General features: G+C 40.1%; 2 protein-coding genes and 1 long non-coding RNA gene across 3 annotated transcripts in view; 2 read left to right on the forward strand and 1 right to left on the reverse strand.

Annotated features, from left to right (window-relative positions):
- LOC311037002 (secretory carrier-associated membrane protein 1-like) overlaps positions 1-24,795 on the reverse strand; it is a 302,700-nt gene that overhangs the window by 39,961 nt on the left and 237,944 nt on the right. The window lies entirely within an intron of this gene.
- LOC311037168 (proteinase-activated receptor 2-like) lies at positions 7,426-14,812 on the forward strand. Its single transcript, XM_084046285.1, has 4 exons — positions 7,426-7,569; positions 11,259-11,652; positions 12,949-13,356; positions 14,355-14,812. Exons 1-4 carry the CDS (start codon positions 7,500-7,502, stop codon positions 14,635-14,637), a joined length of 1,155 nt encoding a protein of 384 aa, XP_083902411.1. The 5' UTR covers positions 7,426-7,499; the 3' UTR covers positions 14,638-14,812.
- On the forward strand, positions 14,901-18,320 carry LOC311037170. Its single transcript, XR_014599931.1, has 2 exons — positions 14,901-15,515; positions 15,559-18,320. It is a non-coding gene; the product is annotated as an uncharacterized lncRNA (long non-coding RNA).

Genomic DNA, 24,795 nt, shown 5'->3' on the forward strand with positions numbered 1-24,795 from the left:
CTGCCTGCAGTTTAAACATGAAATGGAAGAGATTTATATGGAGACAGCGGTCCAGCAAAATGTATCACATTTGATATAGCATCATAAGCTCACTAATATAAGAGTAGAATCGTCCAAATTATTAACAGAATATATGTTCCATTTAAATCGAAGTTCAGAAGCATCTTCCATAATGTTCCTGGATATTTCATAGAAGCAAATGTTAAAGCCTCAATCTGCAATGTCTTAACTGGTTGGCTGTATGTAGAACAGCAGGAACATAGGTTTACAATATAATAACTCATACTTTTACATATTGTGCTAAATGTTAGGAAACACGGCACTAGTGTGGAGGACTCCTTTCACAGTTTCACAAATCACTTTTGTAATTATTTTTTATAATTAACCACAAAGTCAAAGAGTCATAAACATGTTTGATGTCAGGGATTGTCAACCTTTGACATGAAGTGCCATGTTTCTATTTTCTTGAGTGAGTGTGCCATGTCAACATTAAGTTTAATTATCACACATTACCACATCAAAATAAAATATTTTCCATCATATTTTCATTTTCGAAATAACAACCTTAATTTAGTTTTCTTCTTTAGAAATATTTTCTATTAGATTCAGAGCAATAACCCTATCTCCCAGACTCCCTCCCCAGTCAGAGTTTGAATGAATGTAGAATTATGTGCAGGGTGTAATTTGCATACAGATGTGAGGGGACTAATTTAATTGACCAGGTTGTATTTTAAAAGAAAAATCCTCTCACATTTATGCCAGTTTCACCCTCCCCTGTGGCAATGTTGGCACCCGTGCCTAAGGTTGCATACCCCTGCTCTATGTCATGGAGGAATACTACACTACCCACGATCAATAATAAATTGCTTTGCAGAACAAAAACAAATAGAGACAACTTTATTGGGGGAAAATAAACCAGTTAAAAAGGTTAAAAACTAAGAAAAACAAAGAAAATATTTTTTTAAACGTGTCTGATTGGTGGAGCTCGCTGTCACCATGGAAATGTTCACCAGTTCCTCGTTCCTGTGGCTACCAGTGGTGGAAAGTAACTAAGTATTTACTTAAATACAATTTTGAGGTATTTGTACTTGACTTGAGTATTTCCAATACTTTTACTGATCTAATCCACTACATCTCGGACCCAAATATTGTACTTTTATTCCACTACATTTATTTGAAAACTTTAGTTACTAGTTACTTTGTAAATTTAGATTATTATTAACATGCATTAACTCTTCAGCCCTATATACATTTTGGCCATTTGAAAATAGCAGATCTACAAGCTCACAATGCGTTGTGATGTGACGCATTGTGAGCTTTTAGATCTGCTATTTTCAAAAGATTTGTATTTATTTGAAAGCTTGAAATGGGACATTCTGCATAATGAGTAATTTTACCTTTGGTACTTTAAGTACATTTTGATACCAATACTTTTTGTACTTTTACTCAAGTCAATTTTGAATTCTGGACTTTTACTTGTAAGGGCCTGCGCAAGCGGATAAACGCAAGGTCTGCGGAAAGCGGAAAGATCCGCTCTTGCGTGAATCCACGCAGTTACATTGACAAAGCATTGGCAGATTCCGCTTTGCAGTATCGATACTTTTACTTAAGTAAAACAAATGTAGTACTTTTTCCACCACTGGTGTGGCTACCACCGCCAACTGGCTCCCATAGCACGGAGGGGCGGTCGTACGCGCCGTAACGGGGTCTCGATAATGCTGGTGGTAGCCCGGAATCGCTGCTATGCCAGCAGCCCTTCTTGAGTGCAGATAGTCGTCGAGTAGAGCTGTCCGGGAGTGGCTCGAAGCGCTCGGACCCGTCACGGGTCAGTTTCCCTGGCCTTCCACTCACTCCTCCACTGATGCCCTGGCTCATGGGCTTTCTTCTTAGCCGCACCGGACGTGAAGTCGATGCACCCTATTCACAGCAGCCATATTGTGAAGACATTCACAGGTTTTGCTTATGATACTAATGAAGGCTCTGTTCCATTCTGGTCAAACAGAGTCAGGGTGCTGATATTGTGCATGTTGGCTCACTGGAAACACTCTGTTACACCAGTGGGTCTACAGTTGGGGTCCAGGGACCCTCATGGGCTTCCAAATGGCCCCTTACAGGTGTGTAACTCTGAGAGTGTACAAATTTGTACACATTTGTACACTCTAAGAGTTATGGGGGTCGTGGAAACCACTGTGCTACACTAAATGGAACAGAGCCTTCATTAGTATCATTGGTAACACCTGTGAAGGAAGTGATAATATGGCTGCTGTGCATAGAGCCTATTTCGTAGCCTGGTACCCCTTCGAGCTTCTCCTCATGACCGGGAACCTCAGTGACTGTCCTGATGGAGAGAGCGAGAGAGAGAGAGATCAATTTTGCACCTCTTTTACCTATTCACCTCGTTCAACCTCTGGACCATACATGGGCAACTGGCGGCCCGCGGGTTAATATCGGATTACTGATATATTATTGATGTCAGCTGTTACAATTCCAAACATGCAAACATGACCCGCTTTAATTACTTCAATCTATATTAGTAGCTTAATGACTAGTATTAAAATTGTCTTTTTTATGTCCAATGTATTTGTATTTAAGTTCATAAAGTTAACATAAGTATAACTAAATGCATTTGAAATAAAATAAAAATGTTACTTAAATTAAAAAAAATAGCAAAAACAAATTCTGGATTCAATTCAAAAATAGCAAAAGTAGCCGATCTACAAGCTGACGCGTTTTGTGTGACAGAATGCTTTTGTGTGACATAGAATGGAGAAAGAAAAAAGTTAAAATGCGGCGAGGCAGTATGTGCAATGTGGCCCTCTGGAGTGAGTGTGGAAATATAGTGGCCCTCTCCACCATCAAAGTTGCATCACCCCTGCTCTGGACAATCATTCATGTTTTTTATTGTGAGCACACACACACAATCCAGTCAGTTCATAGATCTTAACTGGCTGGATTCCAGTGACTCAGACAATGTGAATGAATGACATGCATTTTGCATGTCATTGACACAGATCAGTGGTGTCAACTTTCAGCACAGTGGGTGGAGCTACGTGTCCACTAACACAAACAGTGTGTGTGTGTGTGTGTGTGTGTGTGTGTGTGTGTGTGTGTGTGTGTGTGTGTGTGTGTGTGTGTGTGTGTGTGTGTGTGTGTGTGTGTGTGTGTGTGTGTGTGTGTGTGTGTGTGTGTGTGTGTGTGTGAGTGAGTGAGTGAGTGAGTGAGTGAGTGAGTGAGTGAGTGAGTGAGTGAGTGAGTGCGTGCGTGCGTGCGTGCGTGCGTGCGTGCGTGCGTGCGTGCGAGCGAGCGAGCGAGCGAGCGAGCGTGCGTGTGTGTGTGTACGTCCGTCCGTGTGTGTGAATGAATGATCTGTTGTTTAGGTTGTAAACTTTGACCACAAGACATGCCATTTGCATTTACCTTCCTGATAATCACTGTCACAGATTGTCATGTCCATGATTTCAGATGAAGTCATTTGGTTTATGTATTCACTTGTTAAATCAGGTCTACCTGGCTGTAACAGTTACAGCCCTCTGTGAACCAATGTGGTGGAACCTGTGTGTTGATATTCTTTTTGCACCTTAATCTCATGTACAATCAGAGGTGGAAAAAGTACTCAAATGTTTTACTTAAGTAAAAGTATCAATACTGCAATGTGGAAGTACTCTGTTTGTTACAAGTAAAAGTGCGAAAGTCAAAATTTACTTGTGTAAAAGTACAAAAGTTCGTTATCAAAATGTACTTAAGTACCAAAAGTAAAAGTACTAAAATGTTTGAAAATAGCAGATCTACAAGCTCACAACGCGTCGCGATGTGCCGCGTTGTGAACTTGTAGATCGGCTATTTTCAAATAGTCTATGTATAAAATAGGGCTAAAGTGGTTAATGCGTGTTTTATAATGTAATCATTTATATCAAAGTAACTAGTAACTAAAGTTTTCAAATAATTGTAGTGGAGTAAAAGTACAATATTTGCCTCTGAGATGTAGTGGAGTAGAAGTAAAAGTATTGGAAATTGGAAATACTCAAGTAAAGTACAAATACCTCATAATTGTAAGTACAGTAAATGTACTTAGTTACTTTCCACCACTGTGTCTAACCTCATGTGCATATTGTACCAGCTGGTTATGCTATGTGTGTATATGTAGATATATTTGCCTCTCCTTGACTCATTTTTATTTAGGCCTACTGATTTTTCTCCTTGCTCTCTCTCTTACTTTTACTCTTTTCTCTTTCTGAAAAACTACAAAAACAATAGAGCTTACACAAAAGCACCAGTGATGTAAAGTAACTAAGTACATTTACTCAAGTAACAATGGTGAGGTATGTTTTACTTTCCTGTAGTATTTCCAATTTTAAATACTTTCACTTCTACTCCACTACATCTCAGAGACAAATATTGTATTTTTACTCCACTACAATTACTTGAAAACTTTAATTACTAGTTACTTTGTAGATTTGCATTATTATTACAAAACATACATTAACCACTTCAGCCCTATATATATATCCTTTGATTATTTGAAAATAGCAGATCTACAAGCTCAAATGCTCGTTGTGAGCTTGTAGATCTGCTATTTTCAAAAGATTTGTACAAACTTGTGAAATGGGACATACTGCATCATCTGAGTACTTTTACTCTTGGTACTTTATTTTGATGCCAATACTTGTGTACCTTTACTCAAGTAAAGATTAAGTAAAACAAATGTCACCCACTTCTTTACACCTGCTGTGATGATGTGACATAATAAAAAAGTTGATTCTGAGATCTTCACGGTGTTTGACGTCCTCCTAGCCTTAGATCAAGACTAGTTTGCACTAGAATTTCACCACTAAAGCCCGTATTTCTCCGAACATGTACAAAATGCAAAATATAAGGTGTTTACCCGCTTGCCCCAAATACTACCTAGGTGTACGTTTGTGCAATTTATTAGTCCATATTTGTCAATAAAAAAGTGTTTTAATCCCGTCTGTGGCCGATTCTGTAGGAAGATCCCAATGGGCGGTAATGACGGGGCGCATCCGGTGAAAGACGGAATTACACTCAATGTAAACAGGAAGTAAACGAGGGGGGAAATGGCGTTCGGCCACAGACGGGATTAAAACAAGTATTTATTGAAAAGTATGGACTAATACATTGCACAAACACGCCGTACACCTAGTTAACATTTGGGGCAAGCGGGTAAGCACCTTATATTTAGCATTTGTACATGTTCGGACAAATACGGGCTTTGCTGGTGAGATTTAGCTTAGACTCTAGTAGATATAAAAATATAAAAATCGATAAAATACATCTACGATAGTCTTGATCTAAGCAGATCAAGACTATCGTGTCTTCAACGAGGTACCAGCAGATGTCTAGTTGTGTCAGTGTTGGAGTAGCCTCGGAAACCCATGGCTTTTTTTTGTGTTGGAGATCACCGGACCACTGTGTGTTCACACGGATCCAATCGCTGCTTCTGTGCGTCCTGGTTCAGATACTCTCTGGATGGAATCGTCTGGCTGATCCATTGATCTATTTGTACTGATGTGTTGTTTACATTTCTATTGCCTTGCCGGTTGCATTTTTCTGTCTGCCGCGCGCGGCCACACTGAGTGAGAGCGTAATGACGTCACACTCTGAACGTACCGTAAACCTTGTAAAACAGCAAACACAAGACAACGTGTACCGTAATATAGTGAATAAGGGCGCCGTCAAATAACACTATAGGCTGGAAAGAAATTGGGCCTCTTCTTACTTCCTTCACAGGTGTTACCAATGATGATACTAATGAGGCTCTGTTCCATTCTGGTCAGGGTGCTGATATTGTGCATGTTGGGATTGTTGGCTCACTAAAAACACTCCATTTGGGTTCCCAAATGGCCCCTTATGGTGGGTGTGTAACTCTGTCTCTGAGAGTGTACAAATGTAACCAAATGAACCCGTAAGGGTCCATTTGGTTACATTTGTACACTCTCAGAGTTATGGGGGTCCTTGAAAATTAGACAACCACTATGCCACACTAAATGGAACAGAGCCTTAATTAGTATCATTGGTAACACCTGTGAAGGAAGTAAGGAAGGGGCCCAATTCATTAGCAATATGGCTGCTGTGCATGGAGCCTATTGCTTGGGAACCCCCTCATGGACCACTGGGGGTCCCCGGATCCTACATTGAGAACCACTCTACATTATATTTTTATTAAACACACACTATGATAGCTGTACAATTAACTAAAATAAATGCTATAATATCTTTATTATTAACTCAAATAAACAACAATAATAATGACAAAGGTGGTCAAATCAAACTTGTATAGCGTCAAAAACAAGTTTTATTATGTCATGGAGAGATACTACACTACCCAGAATTCTGTGCAACAGCGACGTGTCTGATTGGTGGAGCTTGCTGTTGTCATGGAAAAGTTCACCTGTTCCTAGTCCCTGACGTGCTACCACCTCCACTGGATCCCATAGCCCGGAGGGATGGTCGTACGTTTATCGTTGTGGAAAATCACTACAACTCATTTATTATGAACTCAAATAAACACCACTGTAATGATGATACAGGTTACATTTAAGAAGCAAGCTAAACTATCATCAGGTTGGAAAAGTACACGCAAATTATCAAAAGACAGTTGTTATTATTATTATTATTATTATTATTATTATTATTATTATTATTATTATTATTATTATTATTATCTTTTTATTTTATATTATTACTAGTAGTATGCATTGTGGCAGCGGTGGCCTAGTGGTTAGAGGGGCGGCCTTGATACCGGAAGGTCCCTAGTTCGATTCCCCAATTCATCACATCAATCATGAATCACCGCTGAATAGCCCTTGAGCAAGGCTTCCATGCAGGGTCCGGCTGGAAACAAGCTTCGTGCTTAGTCCGACACCCTGGGTAAACAACAAACTTTGCTTTGCTTTGCTTTTGCATTTGGTTTGACCCGAATCTTTTTTCTTTTCTTTTTTTTTCTCGTTATTCTTTCAGTTTAAAAAAAAATGTGCATTATTCATTTATTCTCCGTCGTACGACTGTGTCGCACGCCTAAAAACAAAAAAACAACTGACCTACAAGCTCACAACGCGTAGCGGGTGCGACGCGTTGTGAGCTTGTAGGTCGGTTGTTGTTTTTTTCCCTCCCAGAACGAATGGAAAACAAATCCACTCACAGGAAGTAGGCGGACCCAGAGCCATAAAGAGAGTTATGACACTAGCGTAAACTCCCATCGTAAGAATGGAATGCGGAAGTGCTCTGTCTATGTCAATGAGATAGTTCCAATGTTTGGAACTATAGCTCATAGAGGCCCCCTTTGCGGCGAGATCAAAGCGTGACGTTACTCTCTGGGTGGACCCGATACTAGGACGTCAAGACGTCATGACGCAGTGAACCTGTGTGTGTCTCAGGGTGTGTCTCTCATTCTTCTAGGTGAGTTAAAGTTTCACCCTGGAGCTTATAACTTCTCCCATTGTCTGCCGAACACACACTACAGGACACACGGACTAACAATAGACATGGCGGTGGCACGATTCTTGTCCTTTTTACTCTTTTCCACCTGGATTTATACGGCAAATGCGCAACCAGGTAAGTCCAAGGAAGTTGTTTTGATTTATTGTTGTATTATTATGTATTGGTGTTGCCTGACTGTTCCAGACACAGACACTTAACCCATTGAGACCTGAAGCCGATTCTACACGTCTCCTGAATCTCAACAGTTTTCTGAAAAACGTATGTTTCTATATCAGTGGTGCTCAATCTTTTTCATGTCAAGGACCCCCAAAATGATACGTATTTGGCCGCGGACCCCCATCAAAATATTTTGTTCCAGAAACCCCCAGACGCAAAAATTTGAGTTAAAAATGTTTGCTTTAAAAATATACATATTCAATGATTTGCACACATTTTCACGATTTTTCAAAAATAGCAGATCTACAAGCTCGTAGCGCGGCACATGAGCTTGTAGATCTGCTATTTTTGAATAGCCCAAAGTGTAAAATAATGCTTTTTAGCTCAAATCTAAAAATGACACAGTTCCAGTTAAACATGTACTGAGTTCAAAGGAGCTTTAATGGCGTGAGAAAACATATGTTTTTACATGGCCAAAGGCAAAGCAACTGTTAAAAAACCTCTGGGTAAGGTATGTATGGTGGGGATATAGGTGTGTAAACAGAGGCTATGTTGCATTTCAACTTGGGGAAAAACTGTCTTACAAAACCTGTTCACTTGCTCTTATATATAAATATATATATATATATATATATATATATATATATATATATATATATATATATATATATATATATATATATATATATATATATATATATTGTGTGTGTGTGTGTGTGTGTGTGTGTGTGTGTGTGTGTGTGTGTGTGTGTGTGTGTGTGTGTGTGTGTGTGTGTCTGTGTCTGTGGTTGGTTGGTTGGTTGGTTGGTTGGTTGGTTGGTTGGTTGGTTGTTTGTTTGAGTTCAGTTCAATTCCAAGGAGCTATGTTGGTGTGAGAACCAAAGCAAGTGTCAAAATAAACAATGGAAAACTATAAGAAATGTTTATGCACTATGCAGCAATGTGCAAACAGAGTGGTGTCATTTTGCAACTTGGAAAAACTGGCCTATACAACCACAAATGTACTGTACAGTAAATATTGAATAATGTGCATTTTGTGGCACTGGGAAAACTTACTAATACATTAAATAAAGAAGAGCTTTTAGACCACACACTTCATATTAAAATGCTTTTTTTCCATAGCCTACCCCGGCATAAGGCAGGGCATGTTGTATAGCCTACCTTCAAGGCATATAACCTTCAATACCCTTATTTTTATTTTAAGAAATGTTATTTACATTGTACACATCAGAGTACAGCATAGGCCTACTTAAAATAAACAGGGTTTTGTGTATTCTGCACTCTACTTTACAGAATGAATTGAAACTAAATTGATCATACTGTAGCACCAGGGGTCTTCAACAGGGGGTCCAGACCAGGACCCCTAGGGGTCCTCAGAGATACTGCATGGGGGCCTGCACAGGGGTCTTCAACTTGCTTAATCTCTCTCTCTCAGCTAGGGGGTCCTAGGCATGACAAAACGTTGAAGAACCCTGTGTAGCATTAATAGAAACATATTGAAGAGGGTCGCTGTTCAGGTGTGGTTAAAAGTTATAGGAATGTATATGGTGATAGATAGTAATCATTGTGCTTGGTCAGTAACGGGGGTCTCCCCATCTCTCCAGCACTTTAGTAAACAGAAAATTTACCAGCTTCCAGTTCCAGCTCTAATTCATTGATTTAATCACTTCCAATTGTACTTGTTCATCCTGTATGAGCTCCCACTTCTGATTGGATGAAATCGGTATCCTGACCTGAATATGTTATGTCTGTTTACTAAAGAACTGGAGAGACGGGGAGATCCCTGTTACTGAACACACCCTCTTTCTCCAGAGGGTCATATTAACTGGGGGGCCACAGCCCACATATTGGACTATTGAATTGAAAATTGACACTCATTACCCTACATTGAAATTGCCTCGAGTGTGGGCTGGTGAACCGTGGCAGTCACAAACGTAACATCCGGATTTGTGAGGTGCAACTGTTTTACATGAGATAAGCCACAACAGGGGCGTGTGGCCCTCAGGGGCCCCGTGAAGGTCCCCCAGGGGCCACAGATTTCTCTGGTCCGCACCACTCTTCTTGGCACAAACACTGTTCAGAGGCCTGCCATGATAATGGCCACACCATGTGGCCCCAAGGGCCCCAGACGCACCATTGGCCCAGCATTGTTACAGCAGTGTTTATTAACACTTCAAATGGCCATATCGTGGTGGCAATTGCTCTGATTAGCGCTACATAGGACTCGATTTGAAGGCCACATAGCGGCCTGAAAATCTAGTTATGTTAAATCTGCATTGATCTGGTAGACAGGACAGATTGCTTAACAATAGGCTATTTGCCAGGCTAGGAAGCAGTGTTGCTATGTTTGCTTATTATAAGCGACTTTGGGCTTGTGTTTCTGTAAAGTTGCTTGTAAATATTGGTGGTTGCGTGTTGTGTGTTTTTTTTTGGGCTTGTTTTTAAAGTGTAGTTATTTGGGCTTGCTTCCAATTTTTGTAATTATTGTTTAAACCAGTTCCCAACACATTTGCATGTCAAGGACGCCCAAATTAATTAATGTATTTCTCTGCAGACCCCCATCTGAACGTATCTTTCCAATATATTCCAAATGTTTCACTTTTTGAAAATAGCAAATCCACAAGCTCACAACGCATCGCGAATGTGGCGTGTTGTAGATCGGCTATTTTCCAATGTGTACAGGTTTAAAGTGTAAATCTGGCCTAGTCGCTTCTTTTAGGGTTGTTTTCATAGACCTGGTTGCTTATGTCTCTCGCAAAATCTGGCAACACTGACAAGAATGTTCAGACAGCCTGTGTCCTTACTTCACAACACAGGAATGTTCTGTTAGATTTTCAAAATGTTGACTTTTTATAGCTGTATTATGTCACACTGGTGTACTGTGAGCTAACAATGAAAAGGTTATGTACATACAATGATTGAATGACTAGTTTATGTGTCTTGTCAGGTGTCTGATATAGGGCACTGATCATGAAACACGTTGCATTATGTTATAAATATGGACTCATGGCACATTTGTTTCACAATCCTTAACATATGATATTTGTATTTGTGTATCAATGGAATGTACTGAAATTTTGCTAATTAATTGCCATTAATTGGAATCGAGTTGTATTAATTTGCCTCCAAAGCCATGCTGGCTTTTTTTTAATGTAGATGTATTTATTATATTGATTGATTATTGATGATGAGTACTATCGCAATAAACATCACTTACAACCTCAAAGTGGGGTCTGGGGACTCTCAGGGCCAGGGGCCTTGAGGGGGTTCCAGGGGGTCCCCACCAAAATGATTTAATATAGCATTAAAATCAGTTTAACCACTTTAACCTTATATATATACATTGGCTATTTGAAAATAGCCGATCTACAAGCTCACAAAGTGGCACTTTGTGAGTTTGTAGGTCTGCTATTAAAAAAAAAAATCTTTAAACAAATTAAGAATTTGGCATATTTTGGAAACATTGGGAAACAGCTCAAATCTTATATAAGGTGTCCCTGGCACAAGATATTTTCTGATGGGGGGGGGGGGGGCTGCAGCCAAATCCATTTTAATGTAGGGGGTCCTTGACATGGAAAAGGCTTGAGAACCAATTGCTCTTAAACGACTGTAAAATTGACTTGTGTGTATTTGTGCTTTTATTGAAGGGCAAGGTCGCGGTTTCATCGCCCACGCGGACCCCGAGAACGACGGCCTGTTCAAAGTGGACGAGGCCTCGGCGTCGACCCTGAAGAGCCCGCTGACCACCATCTTCCTCCCCATCGTCTACATGGTGGTGTTTGCGGTGGCCCTGCCCACCAACGCCATGGCGCTGTGGGTGTTTCTGTTCCGGACCAAGAAGCAGCATCCGGCCTCCATCTACATGGCCAACCTGGCTCTGTCTGACCTGCTGTTTGTGGTGTGGATCCCCCTGAAGATCTCTTACCACCTGAACGGAAACGACTGGATCTACGGAGAGGCTCTGTGCAAAGTGCTGGTGGGGTTCTTCTACGGCAACATGTACTGCTCCATCCTGTTCATCGCCTGTCTGTCTGTGCAGAGGTACGCTTCCGCTCTTTTTTGCTTAACTCTCTTTTTTTCTTGTTCAGGTAGCATGTATAGGGTAGTGGTTCTCAAACCTTTTCACGCCATGGACCCCCAAATGAATGCGTATTTGTCCGCAGACCCCCCATCTGAAAACAGTGTGTGCCAGGCCAGGCACTCCCATGCAAGATTTGTGTTAAAATGTTTCAATTAAAAAATTAAGCCAATTTCTTTTAAAATTTTTCTTCAATCATTTTGGAAAATAGCAGATCTGCGAGCTCACAACATGTTGCATCTAACCGTGTTTTGAGCTTGTAGATCTGCTTATTTTTTTCTTCAAATAGCCGTATATAGGTTTAAAGTAGGGCTGGGACTTTAACTGATTAATTTTAATTAATTAATTACAGAAAATTAACGCGATTAAAAAAATGAATCGCATTTTAATCGCGCTTAGTTTTTGCACCTTCTCACTGGACGAGTTACAGGCGTACCAGTGGGTAACCGTCTTCCATCCCGACATCTCGCCACTCCGACTAGTGGCTTCCGCGTGCGGTTAGGGTTAGGGTGAGGGTTAGGTATAGGGTTCGTTAACGTCGGAAAGGCGACATGTCGGAAAGGCGCCATGTAACCGTACCAGTGAACCAACCAACAGACAACAAACCCCAGTGCACGCAATGGGAGAAGAAGTCGATCAGACTGCTTTGCTTGGCCCAGTGGATGGGAAATTTAGATTTTAAAAACTGTGATGGAATTATTGATGCCTTCTTTGAAATGTTGAATTTTTTCAACACACATCTCTCCTGGGGGCGTGCGTCCCTGTCACAAAACATTTTCAGATAGGGGTTCCGGCAAAATGTGTAGAATCGGCCTCGGGTCTTAACGGTTTAGACTGCTGCGCTGTCTCTGGCGCCTGAATAGGCTCTATGCACAGCAGCCATATTATCACTTCCTTCACAGGTGTTATCAATGATACTAATGAAGGCTCTGTTCCATTTAGTGTAGCACAGTGGTTTCCACGACCCCCATAACTCTGAGAGTGTACAAATGGAACCAAATGGACCCATTTGGTTCCATTTGTACACTCTCAGAGTTACACACCTGTAAGGGGCCATTTGGAAGAGGGTGTAACAGAGTGTTTCCAGTGAGCCAACATGCACAATATCAGCACCCTGACTCTGTTTGACCAGAATGGAACAGAGCCTTCATTAGTATCATTGGTAACACCTGTGAATGTCTTCATAATATGGCTGCTGTGAATAGAGCCTATTCCCCTCACGGGATCAATAAAAGTATCTACCTTTCTTTCTATCGTAGGTACATAGTGGTCAGCCACCCGCTGTCGGGGGAGAAAGGCAACAACAAGGTGGCGCTGGCCGTCTGCGTGTCCATCTGGCTCTTCATCGGCCTCAGCACCATCCCCCTGTACCAGTACGACCAGACGGTGCACGTCAGAGACCCCAACATCACCACCTGCCACGACGTCAACGCCATCGTGGACATGCTGAACCCCTTCGATTCGGTCAAGTACCCGTACTACTACTTCATCCTGATGGCCACGCTGGTGTTCCTGGTGCCGTGCGTGGTGATCGTCGTGGCCTACGTGCTCCTCTTCCGCTGGCTGGAGAACAACATGGTGGACTCCACGGCCACCAAGAACCGCCGCAAGGCGCTCGTGCTCATCATGACCGTGCTGGTCACCTTCCTGGTGTGCTTCGTGCCAAGGTGACTCATGTTTTTATTATTATTATGTTATTATTTTTGTGTACATTTATAAAACGACATATAATTATAATATGTCAAATATATAAATATCTATAAATGCATATTATTTATGTATATTATAAATGTAATATACATATAAAATATCTATAATATTCATTTCATATGCCTTTATTATTTGATTGATTTATAATTGTATCACTATTATTGTTATTATTATTAGAATACTTTTGCATCTTTCTTTCATTTTTTTGTTTGTTTTTCTTTTGTTAGGACTTTCTATTTATCGATTTCAGTTTTAGTTTTTAAAGAAGACTTTAAACTTTTCTGCTAAGCTTAGCTCAGAAAAAGGTGTGGTGTTTTTCAACCAGTCAGACTGTCCCTGTCTTATCTCGTAGAGCTTTCAATTAACCATGTAAACCAGGTTTACACTAGAGTCTTTTCAGTTTTCCGTTATTTTGGGGAAAGCTTTTGCAGAAAATAGCAGATCGACAAGCTCACAGCGCGTCGCAACACGTTTAAGTGGTTATCCCATCAACCCAATTAGACCTGAGGCCGATTCTAAAAGCGCCTTCTAAATCCTGACCTGAAGTTTTCTGAAAAACTTCAAATATTTATTCAAAAATTACAACAGGAAGCAACAGGTGGCAACAAGACTGGGAAAGCATCTGTAATTTTAGATTTGAACCACTTTAACCATTATCTTGAACCATTTAACAATTTTTTGAAAAAACGTATGCTGCTATAATATCAGTGGTTCTCAAACCTTCTAAAAATATTCTGTTCCAGGGACCCCCCCAGACGCAAAGATTTGAGTTACAAATGTTCGCTTCAAAAACGTACATATTCAAAGATTTGCACACATATTCACGATTTTTCAAAAATAGCAGATCTACAAGCTCGTAGCGCGGCACTCGGTGAAAGTGTAAAATAATGGTTGCGTTCCCCGGTTCTTAAGTGGTTACAACCATAACAACTCTCGTGTGTTTTTCCATCTGCAGTAACATCATGCTGGTGGTCCACTACGCGCTGCTGAGCGTAGGCCAGGCGGACAACGGCTACGGCTTCTACGTCACCACGCTGTGCCTGGCCAGCCTCAACTGCTGCCTGGACCCCTTCATCTACTACTTCGTGTCGGACGGCTTCCGCAAGCACGTGAAGAACACGCTGCGCTGCCGCAGCTCCAGGACGGTGGAGCGGATGAAGGTCTCCTTCGACTCCATGAAGTACTCCAAGAGGAGCAAGTCCTACGTGTCCGGGCACACGGAGACCAGTAGCTGTTAAAAGAAAAACCTGGTATCTGTGGAAGGGGGAGAGACTCAAGAGACCAGTAGTGAGACCCTCTTTTAACCCTTTAACAACGGGAACGCATCGGTGTCATTTTATTTTTTGGCTATTCAAAAATATCAGATATACAAGCTTGTAGATCTCTTATTGTTTTGGGAAAAATCGTGAAAATGTGTGCAAATCATTATATATATATATATATATATATATATATATATATATATATATATATATATATATATATATATATATATATATATATATATACATATATATAAAAATGTTTAACTCAAATCTTTGCTTCTGGGGGATTCTACAAATGTCTTAAAACAGTTTTTTGAAAACAACTGTTTTCATCTCAAGGACCACCCAAAATGATATGTATTTGGCCGTGGACCCCTATCTCAAAATATTTTGTTCCAGGGACCCCCCAGAAGCAAAGTTTTGAGTAAAAAGAAATCGCTTTAAAATATATATATATATATCCTAAGATTTGCAAAAACATTCATGATTTTTCGAAAATAGCAGATCTGCAAGCTCATAGCATGGCACTCGGTGCCACGCTATGAGCTTGTATATCTGCTATTTTTGAATAGCCAAAGAAATAAAACGAATGACACACAGATGCGTTCCTGGTCTTAATGGGGTTAAAGGAGTAGTTCACCCAAAAAAAATCTTGTTTTCTATCAATTACAGAGATTTTTGAGTTTTTGTCGCATTCCTGAGACAATAATTTGATGATCGTCAATTGAGTCTCCTACTGAGCCTATTGACCGATGACATGGTCATCAGATTATTGGCTGAGGAATGCGACAAAGACTAAAACATCTCCATGAATTCAAGGCTTCATGGGGTATGTAATTGATAGAAAATAAGTCATTTTTTTTGGGGTGAACTACGCCCTAAAGACCAACTGAGTAAAACATGGAGTGTAATATTCTATGTGCCGTCATACTTTATATACATCAAATACACTGATCTCATATTCTATGCATTTACTACAATTATACAGTCTAGTTTTCTCAATTATCCAAGCTTTAGAAATCAAACTATAGCCCATAACTTTAAATGGAGGGTTGGGTAACTCCTCACCAAAATACATTTCAGTTACATACAGTACAGTAATATACATGTACCAGTATATTGGCTGCATATCAAGCATGAAGGCATACAGAATATTATACTCTGTTTCACTACAATTTATGTAGTTGGTCTTACATAGCCTGGGGCGAAACGCCGTGAAAAGAGGGTCTTCCAAAGACTGTGGAATTACAAGAGACCAGTTTGCTGCTAAACTGGGAACTGTTGGGGGAAGACGATATGGACGTATATGATTACAGCTGTGATTCTAAAAACCTTTTGGATTTCAAAGGAGCACCAGTTTGATATGCATTAGCCCACAACCATTAAGATACATTTTTCTTTTTTTGTTCATCTCTGGGACCCCAATGTATACTGTGAAATGAAATCCTCGGTTTTTAATTGAACGCTTAAGAACGTACAAATGCAACCAAATGGACCCGGTTGCATTTGTACGTTCTTTAAGCGCCATTCGCACTGAGCACGATTTTAAATCTAACGATATGCCGTTCTAACCGAAGTGGACGGTAGAGTCCACACACCACGACTATGACGGCCGTGAACGATATTGTTTGGATCACTTTCAGAGCGATTTTCATGAACGATATTCTCTAATATTGACGACCATTCCAAAATCCATCAGAAGGACATCTGGGATGCAGTCGGGTCTCACTCAACCCCCCTGAAAGCTAGCTGGCGTTACCTCAGGTAGGCCTCACGTAAACGGTGCATGTTTGATGCACTGTTTACGCGAGCGACTTTATCGTTCTTTCAGCGTGGACGCTGTAACTTCATTATAATCATAAGTTGTCATGCTTGGTGTGAATGACTATTTTAGAGTTTACGCTTTAGAGCGGTGTTTTTTTTCTAGATCAGGGCCCACCTGAAAATTGGTGGTAGATCAGGGTCCACCCATCAGACGGTGGGTGGGCCGCGTGCATTTTCAGAGCCTGTTCATTTTAATGATCAATCATTGTGTTCCAGCTTGGATCAATGGAACCAACCTAGTATATTTTTAAGCTGTTATTTATTGGTATTGCAGTGAAAACTCAAAGGTTTTAAAGAAAATAAATACCACTGACTTTTAACTCATGTTATATTATTATCATTACAATCTTAGTGTTTTGCCAATTGTTTGGTGGCAAATAATGGGACCTTAGTGTCAACCCCTATGGGACCCTGTCTGTCCTTCAAACCCTGACGCACACCGATACTGTTGTGAGTGTTATTTATACCTTGTGATGCAAGGGAAGAGTAGAGGACTCTTAGATACAGTACAATAGATACAGTGTCATTTATTAGTCACAGTAACACAAGGCACAAAAACTCGGTAAAGCAATCGATACCTGCTGCAAAAGAGGAACCATCGGCCCATGTGTGTGCACTGTGACAAATACTGCTGGTGTTATAAGTGTACATGAATGACAGAATGTTATGTATTGTATTTAAATAATTTCTTCTGGTTGACGAAATAATGTTTTTTTTAAAAAAGCCTTTTAATGCTTTATTTACTGCTGTAAATTGTATTATATGTAAAGAAAATATTTAGGTCAGTAAAGATGTTAGACTATTAATCAAATCTGCTCAACTCCCCACAGTATCGTTACATTTGATATTTCATGTCCTTAAAAAAAAAGTTATTGCTACACAGCCGTTTTGTTTTATTTGACAGCTGTGTGAAAGCTCAAATCTAGTTATGCTTTTGGGACTGATTTGAAAGCATTTCTGAGTTAAAATGTCAGCATTATTCTGTTGGGCTGAAAACTTGTAGCTTGTAACGTCCAAAACCGTTCCTTTTTTATCATTATTTTAGACATTTTAAAGTGAAAATAGGCTCTATGCACAGCAGCCATATTGTAAGACATTCACAGGTGTTACCAATGATACTAATGAAGGCTCTGTTCCATTCTGGTCAGACAGAGTCAGGGTGCTGATATTGTGCATGTTGGCTCACTGGAAACACTCCCAAATGGCCCTTTACGGGTGTGTAACTCTGAGAGTTATGGGGGTTGTGGAAAACTGAAATTCAAAAATCTGAGAACTACTTTGCTACACTAAATGGAACATAGCCTTCATTAGTATCACTGGTAACACCTGTGAAGGAAGCGATACTATGGCTGCTGTGCATAGAGCCTATAGCCAATCTACAAGCTCTCAATGCATCACATGCACCACGCGTTGTGAGGTTGTAGATCGGCTATTTGCTTGTAGATCTGCTATTTTCACAACTTTTGTGTGACACTCTTGCAGGATGAGGTATGGCATTCATTTACGAAAAAAAAAAAAAAGTTTAAATATGGAGATATGAGATTTCTCCCCAACAGCAATGATATTATGAATGGGAGACTAGACTTCCCTCTTACTAAGTGCCATGACCTTGATCAGCAACATTAAATTGTTGCATTGGGCAGACCAGCATTATACAGTAAGATAGGTTCTGTTCTCAAATGTATATACTTATTTTTTTGCCTATACGACTAATGTTCTCTTTTAAAATGTATTGAATGTAACTAAGATGAATAAGTTATATTTTTTCTGTTGGCTTGTTAAACATTTTCTTAAATAAATGGTAAAAGCAACAGGTTTTAGCCTTCACGAAACTCTGTTTGTAGTTTTTATGAAACTCTTGTACAGTGGTGGAAAAAGTACTCAAGTAAAAGTATCAATACTGCAATGTTGAAGTACTCCGTTACAATTAAAAGTCAGTTTGAAAATAGCAGATCTACAAGCTCACAACGTGTCGCGATGCAACACGTTGTGAGCTTGTAGATCGGCTATTTTCAAATAGCCTAGGTATAAAATAGGACTAAAGTGGTTAATGTATGTTTTATAATGTAATCATTTATATCTGCAAAGTAACTAGTAACTAAAATTTTCAAATAATTGTAGTGGAGTAAAAGTACAATATTTGCCTCTGAGATGTAGTGGAGTGGAAGTAAAAGTACAGAAAATTGGAAATACTCCAGTAAAGTAAAAGTAGCTCAAAATTGTACTTGAGTAAATGCACTTAGTTACTTTGCACCACTGCTCTTGTATGAGTAAGAATCCGGGTTTCTGTTTCAGTGATGACACGCTGATGAAACCTAAGGGAAATGATGCATCATGTAGACCAGCTGTCGGGATGTGTGGAGATAGCAGGCTTTTAGGAATGTGAGGAATGTGTGTTAGTCATTCACCGTGTTGAGACTACAGAGGAGGAGGAGAAGGGACAAACACTTGAGGCTGTTTCAACGTCATAGGCTCTATTCACAGCAGCCATATTATGAAGACATTCACAGGTGTTAGCAAGCAATAATACTAATGAAGGCTCTGTTCCATTCTGGTCAAACAGAGTCAGGGTTGCTGATATTGTGCATGTTGGCTCACTGGAAACACTCAGTTACACCAGTGGGTCTACAGTTGGGGTCCAGGGACCCTCATGGGCTTCCAAAATGCCCCTTACAGGTGTGTAACTCTGAGAGTGTACAAATGGACCCGTAAGGGTCCATTTGGTTCCATTTGTACACTCTCAGAGTTATGGGGGTCGTGGATACCACTGTGCTACACTAAATGGAACAGAGCCTTCATTAGTATCATTGGTAACACCTGTGAAGGAAGTGATAATATGGCTGCTGTGCATAGAGCCTATTGTTGGAGTACTTTCGTGCACGGTTTCTCAAAATAGTGGGTCGGGACCCATTTTTGGGTCACGCAGTCACGAGTAAATATCGTTTTTTTTTTAATAAATTCAAAACAAATTTGAAAACTTTCAAAAGAATTTCCTAAAGAAAAAATCTTAAATGCCATGAATAATTAAATGTTTTTTTTAAGAAGTAGTGAAAATAGCAGATCTACAAGCTCACAACGTGTCGCATGGCTTTTTTCACTAGTTTGGGTCCTGGGGAGACATAACATTTCTCCTTTGGGTTTCACACCTAGACATATTTCTTGTCATCCACAACACCCCTAAATTACATTGTTACTTTTCACTCTTACCACCTAATATAAATTACACTATTAATACTTTGACTATTAGCATAACACTATGCAAAACGTGAGAGAATATCCATTTTGGGTAAAACTGATTAAAAGTAAGTTTGTACTTGACACTTAAATTCACATTTTATATGTGATATTGGTAAATTCCAAATGTTATCAAAGTATTCCACGTACGACCATGTCACACACTTTGACAAACGCTGCTTTAGAATTGAGTAAGAGTACTACTGATTATTCTTGTTGCCTTTTTCTATAGAAAATCCTGCTTCCTGTACTAGTCTCCATTAGTAGCTAATAACTGTGGTTAAATAATGTTGATAAAACATGTGCTTTCTTGGTAAGTATCACTTTTTTGAAACAAGTTAACGTTCTGAAATCCTGGACTTACAGAGAACAAAAGAGAGAAAGGGGGAAAAAGAAAAGGAAGTCATTCAAAACCAGCAGCAAACAGACAGGTCTTTAGTTGTGTTTTAAAATAAATAAGAGTGGCAGCAAACCTGCAGTTTTCTGGAAGTTTGTTCCAGATATGTGGTGCATAAGAACTAAATGCTGCTTCCTCACGTTTACTTTATGGTTTTAGGAACATAAAGCAGACCTTTCCCAGATGACCTGAGAGATCTGGATGGTTCATGATATCGCACAAGATCAGAAATGTATTATGGCCCTAAACCATTTAAAGCTTTATTGACCAACAGAAGTATTTTGAAATCAATTCTTTGACACACAGGGAGCCAGTGTAAGGATGTAAGAACTGGTGATATGTGATATGCTCCACTTTCTTGGTATTAGCAGTAGCGTTCTGAGCAAGAGATAAGAGAGAGGTTCAACCGCGCTTTCCACTCAACATACAAGTTTACTCATGCACCTAAATTTGACTATTTATTTTCTATGTCTGAACTTCTGCTACAGTATTTAAAGTGTTCTACCTGACCTGTCACCTTCTTGTATGTGTGTTGAAAGTCAAAAAATGCATTTCACTTTTTTGATTTAAACTAACATAAAGAAAGGCGTAACAGAGCACGTTGATTACAGCAGCTATTCATTGGAAGGCAATGAGATAGATCAGTGGTTCTCAAACGTTTTCGTGTCAAGGACCCCCAAATTGACACTTATTAGCCCGCGGACCCCCATTTGAAAAGATAAGCCGGGGACCCCAATAAGAGAAGATTTATACGGCTTTCTAGCAGTGATTCTCAACCATTTTAATGTCAAGGACCCCCAGTTTGACATGTATTAGGCTACGGACCCCCATTTAATGGCATTTATACCTCTGGGACCCGAATTTATATTATAAAATCAATGTTAATTTAACTCTGAGAGTGTACAAATGGAACCAAATGGACCCGTTAGGGTCCATTTGGTTCCATTTGTACACTCTCAGAGTTACAGAACCATAAGGGTCCATTTGGTTCCTATCCATCATTTAGCTGGGGACCCCCTGGAAACGCCTCAAGTACCCCTGGGGGTCCCCGCTTTGAGAACCAATGAGATAGATAAGGAGCTTTGTTTAGTTCAGTGGATCCCCAAATTCTTCAGCTCGAGAACCAAGAGATATTTGAGACCCAGCCTTACAGACTATGTATTTACTAGTGACCCATAGAAATCGGTCTGCTGGAAACTGGTTTTAGTTCAGTCGTTCTCAAAGTGGGGTACGGGGACCCCCAGGGGTCCTTGAGGGGGATCCAGTGGGTCCCCAGCAGAATGAGTTAACATGGCATCAAAATCTGCTCAACCACTTTAACTCTATACGGTATATACAGTACATTGGCCATCTGAAAATACCAGATTCACATGTGACACGTTGCGTGCTTGTTCCACTGTTATTTTTTTATCTTTTCAGATGGGGGTCTGGCGCCAAATACATATTAACCCATTCAAAGCGGGAAAGTGTCTACAGTATGTCATTTTAGGTTTTAGCTATACATAGCGTTCTTTCTTTCAGAAAGCTGATTTAGAGGGCATTTTAAGAATCGGCCTCAGGTCTAAATGGGTTAAGTTGGAAGTCTTTTGGGACGGGGGGTCTTCAACAGTTTGAGAGCCACTGATATAGTCCAGTGGTTCTCAACCTGTGGGTCGGGACCCCCACATGATTTTCGGGGGGCCCCAGATGACAGTAAAGTGAGTGGCTTTTAAGACCTTTTGAATACCTACTAACAAGAAAAAAAGGACTGAAAAAAGTCCATTACTGCATCAAAAGTAATCAACAAACGATACTATAAAAACTGGTCAAACATTGGACACGTTGTCAAATAATAAGAAAGAGGCAAACATTTTGAAAATAGCTGATCTACAAGCTGTGAGCTGAGCTTATAGATCTGCTATTTTCACAATATTTATCTGTAAGTCAAACTAAATGGATTGCCTCAAATCCTACAATTCCAAGTGTTTATCAGGGTGGGAGGGTCCCCAGTTCAAATATGATTATTTTGGGGGGTCCCCAGTTCAAATAATAATGATTATTTGGGGGGTCCCCAGTTCAAATATGATTATTTTGGGGGGTCCCCAGTTCAAATAATGATTATTTTGGGGGGGTCACGGCCTGAAAAGGTTGACAACCACTGATATAGTGGGCTACACAGGACTGCGGGAACCACTGGTTTAGTAGAAGGAGGCAGGGGCGTGCTGGGACCAAAATTCAAAATTTTCCGAAATTTTTCAATAAAAAAAAAACAACATGCTGCAGTTGTCTTGGGTGGCCCACCGGCCGTCTGGCGGCCCGTAAATGGCGCGGCAGTTCTGGAATTTTCCCGAATTTCCCAGTGGCCAGCACGTCCCTGGAAGGAGGAGTGGAGGTGCTGTGATCTGCCCTGCAGATTGTGTTGTCAAAACAGTGTAGTGAATGAGTCCATTGTGCTGTCTGTTTTTGAAGAAGCCCTGCTGGGCACAATGCAGTGAAACACACTGACTCCTGATAAGGCTGCTCTGTCTGTCTGTCTGTCTGTCTGTCTGTCTGTCTGTCTGTCTGTCTGTCTGTCTGTCTGTCTGTCTGTCTGTAACAGAATGGATCAAATCAAATCAAATCAAATCAAACTTTATTTATATAGCACACTTAAAACGACTGTCGCCGTACAGGTCAAGAAAACAAAAACAACAAGTACACAATACAGTCAAAATACAATTAAACCATGAACAATTACAACAAATCAAAGTTAAGACTCAATGTGGGTTAAAGGCCAGGTCAAAAAAGTAGGTCTTGAGTAGGGACTTAAAAACCTCAATGGACTGGGCGGATCTGTTGAAAAGGGGGAGATCGTTCCAGAGCCTGGGGGCAACCACGGCGAAAGCACGGTCACCCCTGGTTCTCAGTTTGGCGGTTACTGTACTGTAAATAAGAGGATGCCATCGTTGTTTGCCAGGTCTGCTTATTATAAGCGACTTTGGGCTTGTTTTTCTGTAAAGTGTCTTGTAAATATCGGTTGCGTCTTTTTTGGGGGCTTGTTTCTAAAGTGCAGTTGCTTATTTGGGCTTGCTACCTAAATGTTGTTTAAACCAGTGGTTATCAAACATTTTCATGTCAAGGGAAACCCCCCAAATAAATATGTATTTGTACACCGACCCCCCCAATCTGAAAATAGTTTGTGCCATAGTTTTGTGCCCACATAAAAGATGTGTGTTGTTAAAATGTTTCAAAAATATAAACATAAAAATAAAAGTAAATTAAAAATGTTTTGAAAATAGCAGATCTACAAGCGTTGTGAGCTTGTAGCTATTTTAAAGTGCTTGTGTGGCCTAGTTGTTTGTTTTGGGCCTGTTTTCATAGACCTGAGATGCTTATTTCTCTCCCAAAATCTGGCAACAGTGAATGGATGTCATCTGCTTGGCTGGCAGCCAGTTTCACAATACATTATTCACATTACTTAATGTGTGTAATCTACTTCTATCGCAACTTGTGCTGAGCAAAGGCATGTAAAGTTTATTTGTGTAGCACATTTCAACAACAAGGCAATTCAAAATTTACATAAGACATAAAGACAGTGCATTAACCAATTGCACCCCAGGGTCCAAATTCTGGTGGGGACATTAGCCAAAAGACACATTGTGAGCTTGTAGATCGGCTATTTTTGCCAAAGTGATTTGGTGTAGATGGGGGGGGGGGGAGGTCGAAGTACAGAGATTTTTCACCAAGAAGAGAGGGTCTAAGTGCAGAGAGTGCAACGGAAACACATTATACAAGGACATTTAAAGCTCCACTATGTAACTTTCCTTTGAACCTGTTTTTATTTTACCATTGAGCTAATAGAGCCTGCCTGCTTGCTCAGGGGATTCATTGAATCTTGACCTTCAGGTCAAAATTCATATCAAACCAGAAACAGGATCGTGTCAAAGGTCATGTCTCACCTAGACACAGGATCTAAATGTCTCAACAGAAGAGCAGGGAGACAAAATACAACCACCCCAATTATGAGTTATATTGAATCAACATGCTCTACCATACAGATTGTATAAGTTATATTGTATCATGCTCTACCTACCTGGTACCATACAGATTGGAAAATTGTACCTTTGATTGTATCAAGTCACATAGTGCCGCTTTAATACAAAAATAAGTAACAAATAAAACAGAAAAATAAAAGAATAAAATAAAACCTCAGTAAAGGCAGCAGCAAACAGATCGTTTTTTTTTCTGCCATTTTAACAGACGGCAGAGTTGCAGCAGATCTGCAAGTTTGTTCCAAATAGCGCTGCAAAAAAACTGAACGCTGCTTCTCCACGTTTAGCTGTGATTCTGATCTGAGAGCCCTGGATGTTTCATGAAATGAAGATCAGAAATGTCTTTAGTAAAAACATATTAAAACATTTTAAGCAATTTTAAACCATTTGTAAAATCTCAGGAAAGACTGTTTAGCCTAATTTATGCACCATCTCGCGATGGCGCGCTGAGAACGGCTGAGAATTGCTGACCAACAAGCTCACAATGTGTCACATCAGCGATGCATTGTGAGCTTGTACGTCTGCTATTTACCGTTAAATAATTTGCAGATCTACAAACTCACAATGTGACATGTTGTGAGCTTGGCGATCTGCTATCTTCACTGCCTGACACAGGCATACAAAGCATATAAGCTAGGGCTAGGATATTTGTGATAATGCTGGCCT

This window comes from Gymnoscopelus microlampas (genome assembly GCF_963454915.1).
Source record: "Gymnoscopelus microlampas genome assembly, chromosome: 21".
NCBI lineage: Eukaryota > Metazoa > Chordata > Actinopteri > Myctophiformes > Myctophidae > Gymnoscopelus > Gymnoscopelus microlampas.

Coding starts and splice junctions, on each gene's coding strand:
- LOC311037168 (XM_084046285.1), top strand. CDS start 7,500: ATGGCGGTGGCACGATTCTTGTCCTTTTTACTCTTTTCCACCTGGATT. Junction 7,570..11,258: donor TACGGCAAATGCGCAACCAG/GTAAGTCCAAGG, acceptor CTTTTATTGAAG/GGCAAGGTCGCGGTTTCATC. Junction 13,357..14,354: donor CTGGTGTGCTTCGTGCCAAG/GTGACTCATGTT, acceptor TTCCATCTGCAG/TAACATCATGCTGGTGGTCC.